This window comes from Labrus bergylta, chromosome 11, assembly GCF_963930695.1.
Source record: "Labrus bergylta chromosome 11, fLabBer1.1, whole genome shotgun sequence".
Lineage (NCBI taxonomy): Eukaryota > Metazoa > Chordata > Actinopteri > Labriformes > Labridae > Labrus > Labrus bergylta.
This window is the reverse complement of record NC_089205.1, coordinates 12,370,105-12,390,135: the sequence shown is the minus strand read 5'-3', so window position 1 is coordinate 12,390,135 and position 20,031 is coordinate 12,370,105. Positions and strand designations below refer to the sequence as shown.

General features: G+C 38.4%; 1 protein-coding gene across 1 annotated transcript; it reads right to left on the bottom strand.

Moving 5' to 3' along the window:
* Positions 1-1,776: 1,776 nt before the first annotated feature.
* Positions 1,777-18,667, bottom strand: scn2b (sodium channel, voltage-gated, type II, beta). Its single transcript, XM_020643370.3, has 6 exons — positions 18,398-18,667; positions 11,006-11,166; positions 10,686-10,899; positions 8,582-8,774; positions 7,075-7,126; positions 1,777-6,836 (listed from the first exon to the last, which is right to left on the bottom strand). Exons 1-5 carry the CDS (start codon positions 18,480-18,482, stop codon positions 7,117-7,119), a joined length of 663 nt encoding a protein of 220 aa, XP_020499026.1. The 5' UTR covers positions 18,483-18,667; the 3' UTR covers positions 1,777-6,836; positions 7,075-7,116.
* Positions 18,668-20,031: the final 1,364 nt, after the last annotated feature.

The following is a 20,031-nucleotide window of genomic DNA, read 5'->3' as shown; positions in this document are numbered from 1 at the left end:
TTTCATTGCAACCTTGCAACTTTTTTTTTGCAAATTTAACATTCACCCTAGTTTCCACATACACATCATACGTTATGTCAACTGTCTTGCTTCCTCTGTATTTAAATCATAAATCCCAGTAGGTCGGCTATATATGATAAAATACAATATTATCACAGTTGCAGCTGCTTCTTTGCAATATTAGTATGCTCAGGTAATTCAACTGTAAACAAATATACTGACGACATAACATGTTATGTTGCAACTTTTTAAAAAAGCTTTAATTTTAGGCTGCAATAATTAAAATACGGCCCCTAGAGAGACTGCTCCATGTAGGGGTTATGGTCAGGCACATGCTTGGAGGGTAGAGGGCTATAATAGTGCACGGCAGCATAGTCATTCAACACAAAGCAGGGTACCCTACAGCAAGAAGGGTTTGAATCCAACAGCCTGGTCTGGTTTCCTTTGGCATTTCTTTTTGTAGATTGCTTGTATTCCTGTGCACATCCCTTTCCTCTAGTTTTCAGTTTCACTGTTAAAAGATAACCAAAGACTGGGGATTGTAGCACATGGTTGGCTGTATGGGTTTAAGCCCTGTGAAAGACCGGCCCTTGAAACTAGGCATCCTTAACTCTCTGAGATTGACGCTGTCGTAAACAACATAAGGAATGTCGTCTTTACGTCATCAGCTCAAAAAACAGAATAGTACAATGTAGCAACTTACTGTGAAATCCACTCACTTCGTCTGCTCAGCAACTTTCCTGCGATCTGCAATACGTGTGTTTCTGTGAAATCCAGAGGCTTTTCTATCCTACTGAGAAGATCAGTGTATATTCACTGACTATCCGGATATAATCCTACCAAAAATGAAGGTTATCCATGATGATATATGTATACATTTTATTAACATAATGTCATTTCTTTTGGCCAACATGGATGCTGCCATCTTGTTTTGGTCTGTTCTTCTTGAATGGCGGCTTTCAACCATGACTTAAATAGGTGCATACTGTCAACTACATATGTATGTAGCATGAGCTATGTAAAAAATACTTTACTTAAATCAAATGTAAATTAATGAAAACAACAACAGTAAATAAATACATAAAAAAATGATAATAATAAATTAAAAATATATTATAACCAAAGTTAACATCTTACTCCTATTGTGTTTTCTTTAGTCCCGCCCCCTATTGTTGTTTTGGTCTGTTGACCAATCACATGCTGTATCTGCCATCAACTGACATGTTAGGGCCAATGAGAAGTCAGTGCAGCCTGAAACATACGTCACAACCTGCTCTTGGCACAGAAATAAAAAGATAGAACATAGAACTGTTTTTAATGGATTCATCCCATTCAGCTTATTCTAGTATCAATAGATCTTCACTCTTTATACAAAACAGCTAAAAATAATGTGTAGACTTTGAATTGAATACAAGTGTTTTATAAACTCCCTGAGGGTCGAACCTTGTTGTTTTACATGTCAACATATATCTGTGAAATTACATTTTGGCTTTTATTTTTATATTGTATTTATGGTGTAAAAACGATTTGGGACTTCATGTGACATCCTTGGAGGATAGATATTCTGATTCCCAAGGTTGTCCTGAAAAATAGATGTGCAGTATTACATGGTTGTGTATTACTCTGGTGAGATTATACATCTCTTTTTACAGAATGAGACCAGGCGTTAAAAATGAGTGGAAATGCCTTAGACTCCAGAAGGTTAAACAGAATAATCAGGTAAAGAGATACAATACGTGATCAAATGGATGGAAAAGAGAGAACGAAGAACTATGACATGTTCCTAAATCATCTTTATTCAAAATACATCATGTCATGACAGCTGCCTGTTCAAAGGCAGCACAGTGCAAGCATACGTTTGGTGTTTGCTAACATTTAATGTGAAAAAAGAGCAAATTCAGGGCAAACTCATATCCAGAGGTGAATGATGCACAAGTGCAACTCCGACGCTAGATTCAACTTCAATGTTTTTGTGTTTTATTGTTTCTCATTAAGAAACACACTCAATTTTAAATATCTTTATGTATGTAGCTTTATATGGCAAACCAAACCCCCTTTTAAAAAAATGAATGTACATTTTGTCTTTATAACATCATGTTATGGGTCAAGCACCTCAAACCCTGCAAATGAAACATGCATGTTCACTAATAGAACCAGAACCTGTGATGCATTGGCTGTCTCGACCAAATAACTTTTTAAAGTTTTGCCAACTAATTAATTCACCTTAAGACCCTGTTAATTGCTGCTCTCCAGTATAATTAAAGGTAGGGTTGGTCATTTCTCCTGATACACTTAGGGAAGAGTTTGGTTCAAATTGTCTTTAGGTCCTGATAGGAATTAATAACTCATGAGCTCTGAAAAAGGAATGAAGAAAATCCGTCATATGTATCAGTTGTAAGCCTGTAAAAACGTTGAACAATGTCTGCCACGAGGTACCAATTTGATGAACCAATTGTGTCTCCCTGTCTCCCTGCTCGTTTTCTACCCCATGCATGCACGAGCCCACACTCGAAGCATGAACTGAGCTCCGCATATGTACCAATGGCACTTGTGTAAGTAAGGGCCATGGCTTTTGAGGGAGCACAGAGGGGAGGGGGTGGGTGCAGACGGAGCACTGAGGGAATGCTACTTTCAAAACCTATCAACCCTGCCTTTAACTTCAAGCTTTCTTATAATCCCAGAGTAAGCACTATCAGTCTAAAGAATACTACTGCGATGTCACTGATGTGCTTTTGGTAGTTAAATACATTTACAATGATAGAGAAAAAGAATTCAAAAACCAGGATTGGCCAAGTTACCATATTTGGAAGCATTAAGCGCTTGACACATTACAAGTAAGACATGGATATGAGTTTCTGACACAGCTGGACTGTTATCAACATAGGTACAGACTAGACATTCAGTGGTTACCAACACTCACATGCTGAACCATGTGAAATGATATTTCAACAGTGATCAAATATCCAATCGTTATTTATTTTTATATTATACATTTAGGGTGATCTAAACAAGTGTTTCATAAAAATGCACCACGGATACATTTTCCCATTATATTATTTTACCCACCATGCCATGTTTCAATTACAACGACTCAACATTCCAATATACCATCATAACAATGTGAGCTTTATGTTTTTCCAAAGTTCTATTCAGTTCACTATGGTGAATGTTTTAATCTTTTTGTATAATATATATATATATATATATATATATATATATATATATATATATGTGTGTGTGTGTGTGTGTGTGTGTGTGTGTGTGAGAATCTGTTTTTTCAGGTGCATTACATCAAAGTTGTATTTAAATCTCTACAAAACACAGTTCAAGTTAGAGATCCAGTAAAAAAGACGACCCTAACAAAGTCTGTGCTGGAGATCCTTTTCCATGATATGAAATATTGACTTATTATTTCTCAGTATTTTGCAGGTGGCAGATAAAACTCTTCAAAGTGCAACCAAATACCCCTGGCAGTCTTTACATTTAAGATGTCAGCCATATTTCTAAGCATGTTTTAGAATAACATCTACTTATTATAATTTTGAGAAAATGGTGCAACCTGGTGACTTAATTGAGGGAAACCCTGACACACCAAAAGCAAACCCAGACATGCTTTGACTGACTGACCCATGTTGCTGTTGTTTTATGGTAAAACAGACACATACCTCATTTTTGATATACTAAAGCATTGTTTCACATGCATTCATGGCACTATAATACATTGAACATGCTTCTTTTGACAAAGTCATAATGATGACATCTCATGGTTAGAGACAAACTAAAATAAATTCCCCTTCTGTCCGTCATGAATATAAGCATTTTTATTATAACTTTTTATTATTTAAATCAACTTCTATTCCTGACTGTCTGGGAGTCGACATATTTTTGGGCACCTTTGTTTAATTCCTACAATTCATATAAAGTTTAAAATCAAAGGTTGGCACCAGCCTGGGTTATGTGATTGTGGATGCAAAGTGTTTGTTACTTTAAATTGTCATTGACATGTGATTGACAACATTTTGTCTTGTAGTCAACCAAAATTGACTTGACTTCATCCCTTATCACATACTCCTAATCAACTCCTAAGATGTTTTATGTAGCCTAATGTGAGGGAGAGGGAAAGTAACTAGAATCGTGACTGATTTCCTTGCACAATATAGTATAATGGTGTACAGATATTGAATGGTCAAAGACTGACACTTGTTTTAATCCTACACATAACAGAGGCCTGTATTTATGCAGGAAAAGATGTCACTCCTCTCTGATAACCTAAAGCATTTAGCAGGGAGAATGCAGAGGTTTCAGCCATATGGATGGCTGGTATGACCAGTAAGTGGCAAAGTGCAGAAATTTTCAGATTTGGCAGTGCTGTTTTTATAAGTAAATATATAATCTGAGCTGCAAGTTAGACTAGGTGGTTAGAAAAACATTAAACTACAATTCCCTGCTTTTTTTTTTTGACCAGAGCACTTGTAAAATTTAGGCAACCTCACTTCACTGACCAGAAGAAATGCGGGCTTGTACTTTTCTTGAACACACACACACACACACACACACACACACACACACACACACATACACAAACACAACCACACAAAAAAACATTTGTGTTCAGAAAAAAATTGATGAAGTAGTGAATGCAGATCAGACAAAGGCAGCTTTAAAACATGTTGACATGAATATGGAAAAACACTGATTTAAATGGTAAATTTAACGATAAGTACAATTAGCTGCTAACATTTCAGAGCCCTGACAATATGCATAATGGAATACTGTCTCAGCGACCATGTGTGGAATCTCCTCTTTCATTCATTTACCACTCCCAATATAAAAAGGGGTAGAGTTTATTGTACAGTTATTAATAATGTGGTAAACCACAAGAGCTAATGTCATGGGGCTGTACATTTTCATTTCTTCCCAAGCTCCACTCAATTTTACTTGATTGTTTGTAGAAAAGAGTGTACGATCCATGCTATCTATAATACAGCTTTGTGTTCTATAGTTTATTCACATTTTACCCACTTTTAATCTTGAATATTATAAAAAATAATGTTTTGGAGGGTTAATATAGTGAACTATGTAGTGCATGGGGCTGCTGTCATGGCTCTGTGAATAAAAAGACAATGTTTATATAATGATCTAAATCAGTGCTTTTCCCACCATGACAAGTCTTAAAAATAGGTATGAGGAATGTTTGAGAAAGTCGGCCACGAGTAGACAACACTGAGACAGATAGACATAAATGGCTTAGTCACAGACTATTACTTTTCCAGTGTTGGAAGGGGGATTACACAGGCGCTAACAAGTGCATGAATGTATATTAAGACATGGTGCCCAAACAGGCAGCTGAGAGACATGGATTTAAGGCAGAGTTGTTACATAAACCCACAATGTAAAAACAATAAACATTTGGTTTGATCTGTTGTTATCACTACCACTAAATGGACAAGCTTTGAAAGAGTCAACTACATCTTCCAATAGGCCTCATGATGCAATCAACCGTAATTATTAAAAGACTGAATGTGAAAGTCTGAAGTTGCCAGACCTTCATCATAGTGATTAACGGTAAATACGTTTTAGTGGTGATGTAGTGAAACTGTTGCCATTCAATTAGGTTTAAACACACTTTGACAATTAGACTGCTGGATAATCACTAAACATTTTCAGAGTGAGATTTTCCGCAGCAGCGCCGTAGCTCAGGAAGAAGCTCCGCCATTAGCACGTCTTTGTACATTCATATTGATTCCACAACAGCGTAATATTGGTGTCCTGGTGAATTTAATGGCGTTACAGCTTTGTAGAAGCAAGATTTGTAGAGAGAGTGGGAGCTCCATATACACACTTGCCTTTCCGTCATGTTATCGTTAACGTGACGCCATATTGTTTTCTATTGACTATTTGTAACTGACCCTTTTTTGCTAGCCAAACGCTGTTAACCAACACGCTGGACACACTGTTTCCTTTATGCTTCTAACACTCTTTTAGACAGATCCTGGCAGAAAGCTATGTGATATTTTTTTACAGATATTTTCCTTTTTTTTTTGAAGACCCTGAAAGCAGAAATTACATTTTTAAAAGGATATCAGTTACTTGACAGGTTTGGTTGTAATTGGGAACCCTGTTTCTTGTTGTCTACCACCACAAATCTATTCTTCCAATCACAACTGACCAAAGCCATTTAAACAAAATCCCAAAGTTTGATTGTAGTAATAGCTGGAAAGTGGATGAATCGGCACAATAAACCATCATAAAACTGATACCAACACATCCTCTCCTGAAATGTTAAAATATTGTAGCTTTAAACTAAACTTTAGTATGAATCTCTGCCTCTTAAACCATGGTAAACTTTACAAACAATTAATTAATGATATATCAAACTTCCGCTGAGAATTAGATACTGCAATATGTTTTTTTGACCATACTCAAACTATACACTCCTATTCATTTTAGGTCACACTACCCAGCCCTAGTTTGTTGTGCAATTTGCTACGATCATGGCATTCTCATAATAAGAAGGGATTCTAATTGTTTTAAATTGACTTGCAGCTATGAATGAAATAATGTGTTTGAAGATACCGTTGCAGAAAACGTTTTCCTGGCGTATTTCAAGCAGAAAGACCCACCTCACACAGACATATAGAAATACCCTCACACACATAGAAACATTCAGTACACACTTACTCACACACATACACACACACACACACACACACACACACACACACACACACACACACACACACACACACACACACACACGCAGAATGAATGGACGTCAGTGCATGATGATTCAAGCTGTGGTTACTACAGATCTTCAGGAAGGGGGGTGCACATGTCTGAAAGAAAATATAAGAAAAAGAGAGAAATAATATTTGTACTATAACTTGTTTTATGTTAAGTTGTCCCAGTCATTAATGTCCTCGAGGGAAGCCATTAGATAAAGAACTGCTTGTGTTGCTATACTTGTGTTGATTTCAAATAAACTGTGTTCACAGAAGCGTCATTATCATTTCTCCAAATCAATTAAAACTGTATGAGTGACAACAGCACTGGTTAAATCAAACACATATTTACCTGGTGAGGTGCTACGAATGAGCGCTCCACAGGCTGACCCAGCTATGGTTGTCTATAAAGAAATAATACAAGAGGTGTAAAATAAACACAACAGTAGGTTAGGTTTCAGTCAACAAGCAGGGGTTTGAGTTTAGTAAGTACTTAAGCCATGGATGGATAGCTTCATTTCTAAACTATGTTTAATTTGGGGTGGAGTACATTTTTAATAGAGTCTGCCCAGGCCTTAAGTAGATCAAATGTATCATCTAAACCTGCATTTCAATTTTAATTCAGTCTTGGACACTTATTGAGTAGCATTGTGAGATGTGCAGCTTTAAAACATCATAATGTATCTTATACTGGCGTCAGTAAAAGCCCTCATTTCAGCCTCCGTCTGAAACAGTGAATTTCAGCTGCCTGTCTCTTCAATGGTGCGTTCCATTTACCTTGGAACTGGGATCTCCAAGCTCGGAATGATGTCACAACTGAGTTAATCGCGTTCAAGTTGCAAGTTGAACAAGTGAGCGACCACGTGTCCTTGAAAGAGTTGCCAGGGTTGGGCATGTCCTACAACTCCTTAACATGCATTGCTCTAAAACGTCGACAGAAACTGACTTCAGGTTCTGGGCTCACAAATTTCACGATTCTCACCAAAGTTCTTGTAACATCTCGTTCAGAACACCAGAAAACCACGTCCGGGGATTACGTCAACAACTGTGTGTCTTGTGTTTAAAAAAATCTTCGACAAGGTTAAGTGCGAACATCCAACATTGTTAAATGATATGTATGTATTCAAATATGAATCCGCATCATAGATCTCCTTTTAGCATCTCTAGCTTAAATTTGTCAGAATACAAATGTGATTGTCTATCCGTATGTTTAGGTCTTAGGATATGGTAAATCCTTATGATGGTGATTGGTTGGTCTGGCCTTTAAGATGTAGTTTTTGAGGACCAGTTTTGTGTTTATAAATGTGTTCCTAATTAACTTATTAGCACACCTTCTGGTGCCTTCTGGTATATGACTCTTAATTAAGATAATTCTATTGGTGGTATGCAGCTTATTATTGTTGGTATGTTGCTGCTGTTCTACTGGCTCATGCCACTTTTAATTCCACAACACTCTTTCTGCTGGAAAACAAATCAATTTATTCTTGCTTGATTTGATATGTTTTTTTTTTTTCTTTGATTATTTATTTGGGAATCTCAGTGGGGCAAAAGTGAGCAAAAGTGAAACTAATGCATTTAAGGACTGAAGCAGTGGCCATCTTTTGTATATATCATGTACACAGTGATGACATCTCATATTTACCTGTAGAATATTCCGGGGACAAAAACTGTATACACTTGGGGAGTGTTATTTGCTGGTACTAAAATGACCTTTTTAAGTTGCATTATGCCAGTAGAACACATGAGGGAAACTGCCATAATGAATTGGCTTGTTCCATTGAAACATGAGTGACACACCATTTCAGCGCCAGTGGCAGGTCCTGCTTGAGGAAGGGGGGTGATACGGTTAGATTTCTTACTTGGTTCCCTCCTCTGCAACACCTTCAGCCTCCAGCTTTCCTTCTTCTTCCATCTTCTCCTCTGAAATCAGTTCTTGTTTCTGGTGACGACGGAGGCATTTCACTACCACCATGGAAAGGATCAGGAGAGCTAATGCTCCACCCACTGAAGCCCCTATTGCAACCGCAATGGTTGAATCTCTTGGAGGAGGAACTATAAGGAGGGGAGAGGAGAGGGTTAAATAGTCTGTAGACAAAAAGATGGAGACAAATGCACTGCTGGCTAAAAGCTCTACCAGGCTGATTAAACAGAGTGGAAAGAAGGAAAGTGCTGCTGAGTTAGCCTCATAGGGGAGTGTGTGTGCGTGCGAGCGCATGAAAAAGATGCCTGGGACTAAGTTCAGGCTCTTGTTGGTCATTAATAAGTAAAACGCTGAGTCATCACCAGTAGGCGCTCACGCTCAAGGAAACTCACACACAGACAAACAGTATGTTATAATTGATTGTGTAACATTGATCCTTAAAGCCGGCTGTTAAAGAACATCTATTGCACTGCAGAAAACAATGAAATTACAATCACTTCTTTGGGACCACATTCTAAGAAAGAAGGAAAAAATCATCAACTGATTCTGGATCATGCTCATATCACTGTTTCAAACTAATATTGATTTCAAAATACCCATTGTGTCCATGTTTAGCTTGCATCAGCATGTGCACATTTAAGCGATTGTAAACAGCTGATTGTGCAAAGCCACAAATGGTCGGTTGTAGCCAAATATTGGCACATTATAAAAATGACTTACAATCAACAGCAGTGGCTAGATAAAAGCGTCACTTACTCTGCCGACAGACATTATGGTATTTAATTTTCATGAAATTATATTTTTCCCATGGGTACACTAAAAATACACTGAAACAGGAAATAACAGAATGAATAGTTCTTGCAGACTGTTTCACAGTCAATTTTAGCCCAATATTGACACACATGATGCTTTATGTAGTAGAACTCACCATTAAAAATCCACATCCAAGTTTAGTTTATGTTAACATGAGGGTAAACGTAGTCGGGCAATGTATGTTTAAAGCAAGGGTTTAGGGTTTATAGATACTTGGGGCATGATCCACAAATGTATTGTGCTGCTTATTCAGACACTAAACCTTTTCGAATGAGATAGTTTAAAAGATAGTTTGTAATCCACAGCACACATGCAAAGGTTGAAATGCCCGCAAACTACACTGCCAAGCAGACAGTGCCCTTGGTAAATTAGGGAAAATAAGATCATTCGGTGCAAAATGTCCCCCTTCCTTAGTTCAAATAAGCCTTTTTGAAAATACCAGCGCTAATTCCCACAAGCCGTTACAGTGGTGCTATTTAACATCTGTGAGACCTAGTGGCGTAATTTCTGCTTCTCTCCCTTTTCTCTCTCTCCGCTGACTAAAATATACGCAAAAGGACAGGACATTGCATTTAGCTGAGGTAACTGTGGATCAGTATTTGTTCGAGATGTGACTTGCAAACTGTCCAGTGATCAGGAAAACAATTCCGCCTCTCTATGACTTTAAAATAAATGATCTGTTAAAGTCTCTAAATATTACTGTGGTATTAATATTATTAATATAACCATATAATCATCAACTCAACACTTCATCCACAGAGGTTTGGAGCCGTTGCACATTTGTTTTTTTGGGTTATTTTTTCAAGTTTCCCTTGCTTGCTCCTTTCAGAGAGGAATCTTTGTTGTAAACAGTGGAAGTCATTTTAAATTGTTCAAGTCTGGCATGAAAATAAACCCTGAAAAGGTTTCCCCTCCCCTCCTAGCTCATCGTCTTTATGTGGACAAAACAGCCTCATCAGCAGCTCAGCACAGAGAAAAGGTGCAGACCGCTTTTCTTCACATTACGCTGCAAAAAAAAAGAGCAAACTGCGCAGAGCAGGACGCTTTGTGACCATGTAAGGGCAGTCATATAATAAGTGCAAATCCTTTTGTGGAAAGGATGCTTCAACAAGACAGAATCTGGGTGCAATTTCTGCACAATTAATTGTGCTATTAGCAGGAGCAATCCATTTTTAGTGGATCTGGCCCTTAGTGTTTTGTATTTTCAGACAGTAGGGTAAGTTACTTACGTTCCGTGACAACCTTAAGCTCTATGACACCAAGTCCTTGGATGCGGTCTGGAGGGTTTCGCACATAGCATTTGTAAAACCCCTCATCCTCTTTCTGAACATCTGAAAGGGTGATTGACAGGTCGTTCTTCTCCAGGATTCCAACAAACGAGACCCGATCTCCAAAGCGGTCTGAGCGCAGAACCATTCCTTTTTTCCTAAAGTATGTCATAAACTATGGATGAAGAGAGAGAAAGAATGAGTGAGAGTTCATAAGGACTGAGATTTTAAAATGTGGGCAAGGCACGCTGGTTGTTTAGAATAAAGACGAGACGTTTTACCATGTCTTCTGTATCATTAACTGATTCTTGGTAGGTCCAGTTCATGGCAAACTTGGTAGCATCCATCTTGTAGCAGGATGTAAATGTGCAGGGGATTTTGACAGTTGTTCCATTGAGAGCATTTATTGCATTGGGCATCAACACATCCATGCATGAACAACCTGGAAATGAAAATAACACAATTGTTAATAGTGTTCTACCAACAATAATGAGATATCTAGGCTTTAAGGAGGGAAGCAGATCTGACTCTTGTTAAGTTTCAATGGATTTATAACAAACTGAAAAAGCAACACAGTAGATTGTGTATTTAAATATGAAGGAAAAAAACTAAAAGGAATGTAAATGACAATAATCAAAATAACATTACTCATACACATTTTGGAATTTTGAGCATGCATAACTTAAATGTTATCTCACACCTCTGTAATGATTGTTAATTCTGAAGGATTGGACATTTCAGGGCTCCATGTTAAACCAAACATACTTCAACTCAGACAGCATTTTCTGAACAGCTGAAAAATGCAATACATCAGCTGTTTTAGTCAGCCAGTTTGTAGTGAGGATGGGGGTGTCCATGTTACTGCTGACTCGTCTTCCGCACTTTGTCTGGAGAGCACTTTCGTCTTTCAGGCTGACAGTCATTTGATGTGATTTTTTTTTTATCCCAGAGAATACATTTAAAGTGAGCTAAACCCATAAAATGATTGTAGATCAACCTTTAACAGTTCCAGACATGTCTGTGTAAAACATAGATGGCACACAGGAAGTGGTGGCCTCTACTGTACTACATGTATTTCTTGTCCTAGATCTGTCTGTAGTGTATTAGTACATTGAATTTCCAAGCACCTCCTAGGTCGAGACATTGAAAGGCTAGTTCTAGTCATGTTCACAAAAACTTGATTTGATTTGGAGTGGTACACACTATGCCATTGCTGCTGTACAGTAGATGGTGGCATCCACCTCGATCAAGAATTTCAGATTTAAAATCCTCCAATGGGATTTCAAAATGTAGCATGTAAGCTTATACTATACAGCTTTCAATGGAGTTGCGCCATTTACATTGAAAGTGGTTACCCTAGCCTTGAAGCCAGACAAAATTTCTTTACAATCTTGGCCATGGTCTGGCTCTTATAATACTTAACTGTCAAACCCACATCTTTGAAATGGTATGAATTATAAAATGTAGAAATCTAGGGGTAGTAGAAGCCACCATATTCTCTTTTTAACAATCCCTCATTGTAGGCAACCTAGACATTTACTTGTAGTTGAGGGTAAATTAGTTTTGTGATACATTGTAATTGTTTAATTTTCCTATTGATCGTGAATAACAGTGGATTATAAGTAATAAATAAAAAAACCTAAAGACTAAAGGTAGGCATATGTCATTTTTCACTGGTATAAAAGTTGTATTAAACCTGGGATGGGTATTTCTTTTTACTTTGATCTGGCACTAACAAAAAGCAAGTGGGTACCTCTGGTGTTAAAAAATGAAGCTAATGCGGAAGTGCAAATAACTGCAGTTCACAGAGTGTCCACTTGAGGCTGGCTGCAAAAGCAAAAGTCACATACAACCTAATGCAAAAAGGACAATTTCTATAGAAGAAATGCACATGTTCACTGGTACAAAAAACTATTTGGTTTGAAAAGCTAATTTCTGTTTGGGGGAAAATGGGGGGGGGGGGGGTATTAACCATTTTTATTTGATGGCGACTGCCATCTATGGGCTTCAAAGCCGGCTTCAGAAACCCATGGGTGATGTCACTGAGACTACGTCTACATTTTATACAGTCTATTTACTTTAAGACATGTAGCCTATGTATTGTGGCCATCTGATTTTCAAAAGTATTGCTTGATTAGAGGAGTATGTTTATTTAGCTGTGTCAAGTTCAGTCAGAGTAATTGAGACCCTGCTGTTAAAAATAGGACGAATGTCAGGATAGCAAATTATCACATTGTTGTGCCTTGACAGACCAAAAGCCTCCTTTTAAGATATAATGTTATGTTAAAATATCATTAGTTATTTCAAGTTTCCTAACAGTACGACTCTGCACTCCCCAGACAGAATCTGTGCCTCTCTCTCTCTCTCTCTCTCTCTCTGTATGTGTGTGTGTGTGTTTGTGTGACGGGACTCTGCACCATTCTCGTCCTCCGCAGTCGGGTGTTTCTGGCTCCCTTACCACTGCTGCTGCACCACTCTACAGGCCTGCCTCTCTGCACCACATACATATTGTACTAACACACACACACACACACACACCCCCACACACTCGCCCATGCACTTTTAACATCTCCTGCCATCACCCGTATGTATAATTTACACACATAAGCACACCCAATTATCCACACTGCACACAGTTCACCCCAGTCAGGTGGCTTGTGATGCAGAGTCCTGCTTTCTCACAAATAATGCACACACAAGCAGACGCAAAGCCCCTGCAAAGTGTGCATTGTCAGCAGTGAGCTAAGCATGCTAGCTGTGCTAAGTCAATGTCATCCCTGCATACAGACCAATGTGTAGGCACAGCTGACAGAGAGAAATCCAAGCAGACACCGTCACACAACTCACTCACACATGTAAGCACTGTATACACATATCTAACTTAGCTATTGTAACCCATACACACATATACTGTGTGAGACACAGTTGGACACATGCCCCTGCTGACTCAGCAGTCCTGTGGATAGTGGGAAAAGAGAGGCAGATGCAGAATTGCTCACAAATGAAATACTGCAGTGAAGCCACCTCACGCAACTCCTCCCTCTCTTTGCCCCTCCCTTTTTTTTTTCCTCTCCCATCTCCGTTCACCTCTCTTGCCTCCTCTCACGCCTTTTTTCCCCCCCCAGAATCCCAATTCTCTCCGACCCCCTCTTCTAGCCTTAAAATTACACTTCTTCTTTTTCTCCACATCCTCACATCCCCAAATTCCAACGATTGCTGTCTCACTCCCCTTCTCCCTCCCTTCCATTGATGCCGTTACCTTCACAAGGTCACAGCGGAAAACTAGGTAAGTCATAGGTAGGTCTGTTACATCATCACTCCTGTGCCCTCCCTATCCCTCTCATCCAACTCTACATTACGTGACCACCTTCCCATAAGGTTTTCAACACAAAGTCCTATACCAGAAAGATGATATATCTAAATGTAATTGAAACAACTGAGCTTCCCCTGCCTGATCAGAAAGGAGTGAAAGAAAGCTCGTACAGGCAAAGAGCTGGTACAGCCGTTAGTTACGTGTGTGAGGAATGAAACTCTATTTTCACTTAATCCATATTGAAAACCGCCGAAGTGTCTCAATTTGTATTGTAAAAAAGATTAAAGCAATAGATAACTTTGAGTCAGAGAGGGATTACAATAAACCAAGTAACATTGTCAATCAGGGGCATTTTTCCATTCTGATTGTACAATATGTGGCTGAAAACCATTTGGATGTGAACCACTGAAGACACAACATGACAAATCTCCCTCATGAAGGTCGCTTCTAAAAGTGATTTAAAGCTGCTTTAAGGTCACACTCTAATGCCTGCATCTCAGTATTTAGAGGATATACCAAAAAAAAAACTATTTTTCTAGACTAGACCTGATTTGATGTAGTAATTAGCAGTATTACCACATACTTGTTTTGGTGTCGAGTTTAATTCTGACTACATTAAGGGAATTCCGTGAGAGGAGTTACTCCTGAGTGGTTTAATGGAGTTTAAAACCAGCGCCCCTTCTTGTTTTGAGTGTGTCTGTCTACATGTGTGTGTTCTCAAACTGGGACCCTCCATGAACAATTTTCAAGGAGCCATTAATTCATACATGGATAATCAGCATAAAATATTATCATTCAAATAATCAGACAAAAGGTTGTGCTTTTTTTCTTCTTCTTCTTCACCTAGCTCACTGTAAGGTCTCGACACTGCTCTCAAACTGGTCCCAATCGTGAATTCAGTAGGTGTCCCGCAGGGTTACATTTGGCTTAATGATGATGCATCATGAGGAGTTAGTCAGTCACATTACATTTGATCGTTTCTGGTGTAAAAACATGCTCACATTCCAAGCTACTCTCACTGGGGGCACACATTGTTATTTAATAGCTTTCATTTCTGCTGCTGTCTGGAATCTGAATAATTGATTTTGTGTGAGAACTGAGAAGTGTTACTATTTAAAAGTTGCAGTCGACAATTTAGTGTTCTGATGATTTGACACTAATTTTGTGGGCTAGTCAGAAAACGGTTGCAGCAGGCGGTCTGTCTCGCTAAGCCAGAAAAAAAAGCCTTTTTTTCTTGTCAGATGTTACCATTGGTAAAGTGTTTGTCTCTTGACGGTTTATGATCACAACACAACTTGTAAAGGCAAAACACTTTTTATGGATGATGTGTTGACCTCAGCATTCTGCCTCTTAATTCTTAAGCCCTTGTCTTGTTGAGTGGTGATTCAGTTGTGTTCTTGCACTGCTTTGGCTTAGCTCTAGTGCCCCCTTCTTTTGACAAAGCAACATTGCATCCTGCCCACTGCAGCATTCTGTGCAGCTGCCCATACATTACAGCTCACAACAACAATATGACACCCATCAGTAATGTTTAGAGCAGTAGCAGGGAGTCATGTGTGCTGGAAAAGCTTTGGTATGACTATGTCATAACTGGATTCCTAACAGCCTTGAAACCCTATAAAGAAATACTGACACAGTACTGTGTCAGCCTGCAGCATCTTGTGTGTTAGGTTACTGTCATATAAGCAATATGTGAACACTGAATGTAAACAAAGCAAATAATCATGTCAGCAGACAGAGATGCTTTATACAGGTGAATTGGCATTATTTCCCTGTTCTGCATAGATAGACTAACAGCATATGTCCCTGCTTGTTTTATTGTCACTATATAAACCATACAACATGGAAAATATTGACTTGATGAGTGAGACTTGAAAGGTACTTTCAGTCCCTCCACGTTCTGGATTATTTACAGTTGTGCTTCTTTTTTTGCAGAGCATCAAAGTTTGATCGCTTTAACTTTGAGTATTGGTAGCTTTCAAAAAAAGAAATCACAGCCTTTATGTTAAATCCACACAGAAACATATGAGTAGTGAGATTGGCAAACTGAATCTAGTTGTGGATAGTGGTCATTTTAGTTCTGTATCAGCATGTTTAGTGTTAGTATCAGTGATTAAGCAACTGATGGGATGCATCTTTAAAACAGTTGAGCTTATTGTTTTAGTTAAGTCAAGTTCAAGTTAACTGTTTGTTGCAGTTTGACTTGAGCTTAAAGCATCTAGACAATGATCTGAAGAGAGATACTGGGTCCATGTTACTGTATGTTAATGCACTCGTACACTTGACTGACAATGTCATGCTGCAGAATCATCTTATAGACGAATAAGTGTTGTTTATTTGAAGGTATTAAGTTTATAATGTCAATTGTGTAACATCCACTTTTTCTTGGATTGTAATTCAAATCAAAATTTTCAAAATGACAGTTTGTATGAGTTCAGAAAAAACAGTTTTCCACCTTGTGACAATTATTTTTAATAACTCAAGAAAAGGTTTATTTAGCTTTGGAAATGAGAAAATATTCTAAGCCCAGATGGGATTTTATATCATCAGAGTTCATCAGAATTGTTTAGATAAAATGATCCAATCAGACAAGGTATGGTTTATCACTGGCAGAAAAATGGTACAATCTGACAAATGTGGTGTCGTAGATAGAACAATAATTTATATTTGAAGAAGTGGATAGACTTGTAAAAATGTAAAACAAAATAATGAAATACTTAAATAAAGAACAATCACCTTTCTATTTAAGTTTATTTACTAACACAAAACGCCTTGCTGTTTAATGATGCATCAGTAGTCGTTAATGCCTCTTAAGGATTGCATGCCATTTAATATGCAGTTGAAGCATTTTCTTTAAGGGTGTTGCTGCCCTCTAGTGCCTGTTTTCAGTAAGTGTAACAGTAGGGAGTAAAGTTAAATTATTTATTGGTGGGAAACATTCCTTCCAGGATTCTGCAGCGTTGTATAAGCATTCTGACAAACCAGTTGTCAGGCAAGAGACGTCTGTAAAGCAGGAAGTGGCAAATAACAGTCCCAGTTGATGGCAATCTCTGTTTTCCCTTTTGTGAGGTATCTTAATGTGAAAGACCATTTTAAAATACAGCTCATGTACATTTCTATAAATATTTGATTTAATAAGGATAAGCTACAAATATCAAAAACAGAGACAGAGATGCGGAGATGTTCCCTTTAGCAGCAACAGTATCTGAGAAGCTCCTCTATGCAACAAGTTCACAGAAACAGTCAACCTTTGGTGGGAGAGCCCCATAAAAGCTTTAAACCGGTGAACTGCAGTTTGATGATCAGTCTTTTTTTATTGGCTCTCAGTGTTTGTATGTTGATGTAAGCTGTTGGCTTTAAAATAATTTGAAAACAATACCTTAAGTTCCTTCTACTTCACAGAGGATTTCATTGTATGCCATTGGGTAGAGGATCTCATTTAAGTTGCAGTCATTGTTGTTCGTTGTTCCATATTTTGCTTTGATAAGAAATTGATTTAATATAGGCAATCAGCAGGTAAAGAGCAGGTAGGCTACCGTTATGTTATGTAATGCAGGATGGCTTTTGTTTGTTGTCTGCTGGAAACACCTTCTGTTCAGTTGCCGGCTTTCAGCTGAAGCATTGATGCTCTGCTTTGAACAGATGTGGGTCACGCCTACTGGAGGCCCTTTTTTGATCTGGCAGCTACCTTTTTTTTTTCTTCGAGAATAATCATGAACCAGTCTGGGTTTGATAGCATACGTTTGCATTCGCTCCCTGCTGCATACAATCCTAAACACAAATACAACAGTTGTTTTGATATGGTATGTCGCCTTTTGAATACCAGGCCTATGAATATAACCAGCACATTGTTAGCACCTGATCCTAGGCCTATATTTTGATCTATCAGTCACAGCAACCACAACACTGACTCACAGACCCCCTGTAATGTACACTATGATTCTGCAAGAAGACCTAGCCCATATTTATTTTTATGCAGTGCATCATAATCCTGTTTAAAGGCTGTGATACACTGGAGCAATGCTGTGGCTGTCAACAGAAATAACGTGGAGACTAAAGGGGGACTGCATCCTCTTATCACGATTTTGTAAAGCCTCGAGCTATTGTGGAAAGTCCAAACAATCTGTTATTCTCTTTCTCCACGGTTTTTGTCAGCAGGGGAAAAGCTGTAGCCTAGTAACAATTATTGTGGGTAGGCTATCTCATCTCTCTCTCTCTCTCTCTGTGTCTCTCTCTATCACACTCACAAACACAACAAAGAGAGAAATGGAGAAGAATGTGGCTATTTACGGTCGCCATAATCGAACCGTTGTTTGTCGTATCAATGTGCATTGATCGGTTTGGTTGTTTTGTGTCTTACCGGAGAGCGAGAGCAGCAGCACGAGCAGCGCCGCGCTCACTGACAGCTGAACGCCACCGCTCATCTTCAGCGCGCGTGAACACATCTTCTCTTCTTCTTCTTTTCAATGAAAAAAACGTCCAACCTCGAAAAATACCAAATTTAGAAAGACAGAGCAAGCATGTAGCGGCGGGGTTCGTTAAAATGCTAAAAAAAACAGTATTTTTTTTGTTTTGTTTTAGAGGCAGGACATGGCTGGCAGTGTCTGTAGCCGTATGATGGTTGATCTCATGGATGTCGGTTTGTTTGCGGTGGAGGAAGGCGGGCGTTACTAGTCGTAAGCTAATAGCTACAATTTGATAGAGGAGGGATGTGCAGTGGATTTTACAGGGACAGGGGCTCAAAATTCACAAAATGTATTTAAAAAATAAATAAAATAAATGTATCCCCGGAATGACAACTTTTGTTGTTGTATGAAAATACATAAAACACACTCATGATGGAGGGGTAGATCATACATTGATCCTTGACCGTTAAGTAGGCTGTTTATTAATTTATTTTACAGGGAGATTGCATATTAATAAGCATTCCTTTTCATCCCTTGTCCCCGGCCAGAATTTATAAAAGGCTCCCTAAAAGAAAACCAATTCTAACATTGCTAAAAGCTATAAATAGAAATATCATGACAGTAATGAAGGCAGACAGGTGAGTAGCCACAGGTGAAAATACATAAACCATGCAGGACACTGATAAAGCAGCCTGTGGTTAATATTCAAAATATATACAACATGCAATACAGAATGTGGAGCAGTTTTGAGCACACATAACAATGCACAAAATTAAACAGGTATTAATAAAAGCACGTATCCAATAACCTACTAAAGTAAATGTTACGTGTACACAACAGGACAATCTGTAACACTATTATACAATAAACATGTACAAATCACACGAGGTCACATATAAAACATTGAGTGAGCTATACCTGAAGCTTATCACAATAGACAACTAAAGCATGTAGGCCGCATTAATTAAAAACACAGGACACATTCACCAACAACCAGACCCAAGGTGTCAGCAGCGGGCGGAACAGGTTCAGTGCTGACAGATGTGGGTATTAATTTGCCAGTGTTTCAGATGTGAACTAAATGACTGGTCTGTGTTGCGCTTTCTGATAAATGTTGGGATGTTGTTCCATTCATGTGAAATTGTAACACAGTCGCCTTTGGGGCACCCCTCGTGAAGTGATGTGTACATGAAAGGAATTTGAGAAATGAGAAATTTCTGGAGTTAAGAATATGTAGAAATGGCATGCTAAGCTTCCCCTTTGTACTGCAAATCATCTCCAATAAAGGTGGAAACCTTCTCCCAGAAGACAGGTGAGGTGCCCACATTTTTGTGAAATGCTCATGTGCACAGATATCTGGAGGCCCAAGTCTGGTGATAGTTTTGCCTGGATATCAGTCTACTACTATGTCACACTGCTTTCATAGAAAAAGAAATCCCATCTAAACTGAACTGCAATCATTTGAAGCAATTTGTCAGCCAGTATTCTTTTGATCAAAAAGTATTGAATATATTGAGTGATGTGATCAAGATGGCGGAGTAGTCAACCTATGCTCCTCTCCCTCTCTTTATTTGAAGCAAAATTGTAC

Coding starts and splice junctions, on each gene's coding strand:
- scn2b (XM_020643370.3), bottom strand. CDS start 18,482: ATGTGTTCACGCGCGCTGAAGATGAGCGGTGGCGTTCAGCTGTCAGTG. Junction 10,900..11,005: donor TTAATGATACAGAAGACATG/GTAAAACGTCTC, acceptor CTTCATCCATAG/TTTATGACATACTTTAGGAA. Junction 8,775..10,685: donor GCTTAAGGTTGTCACGGAAC/GTAAGTAACTTA, acceptor CCCTCCTTATAG/TTCCTCCTCCAAGAGATTCA.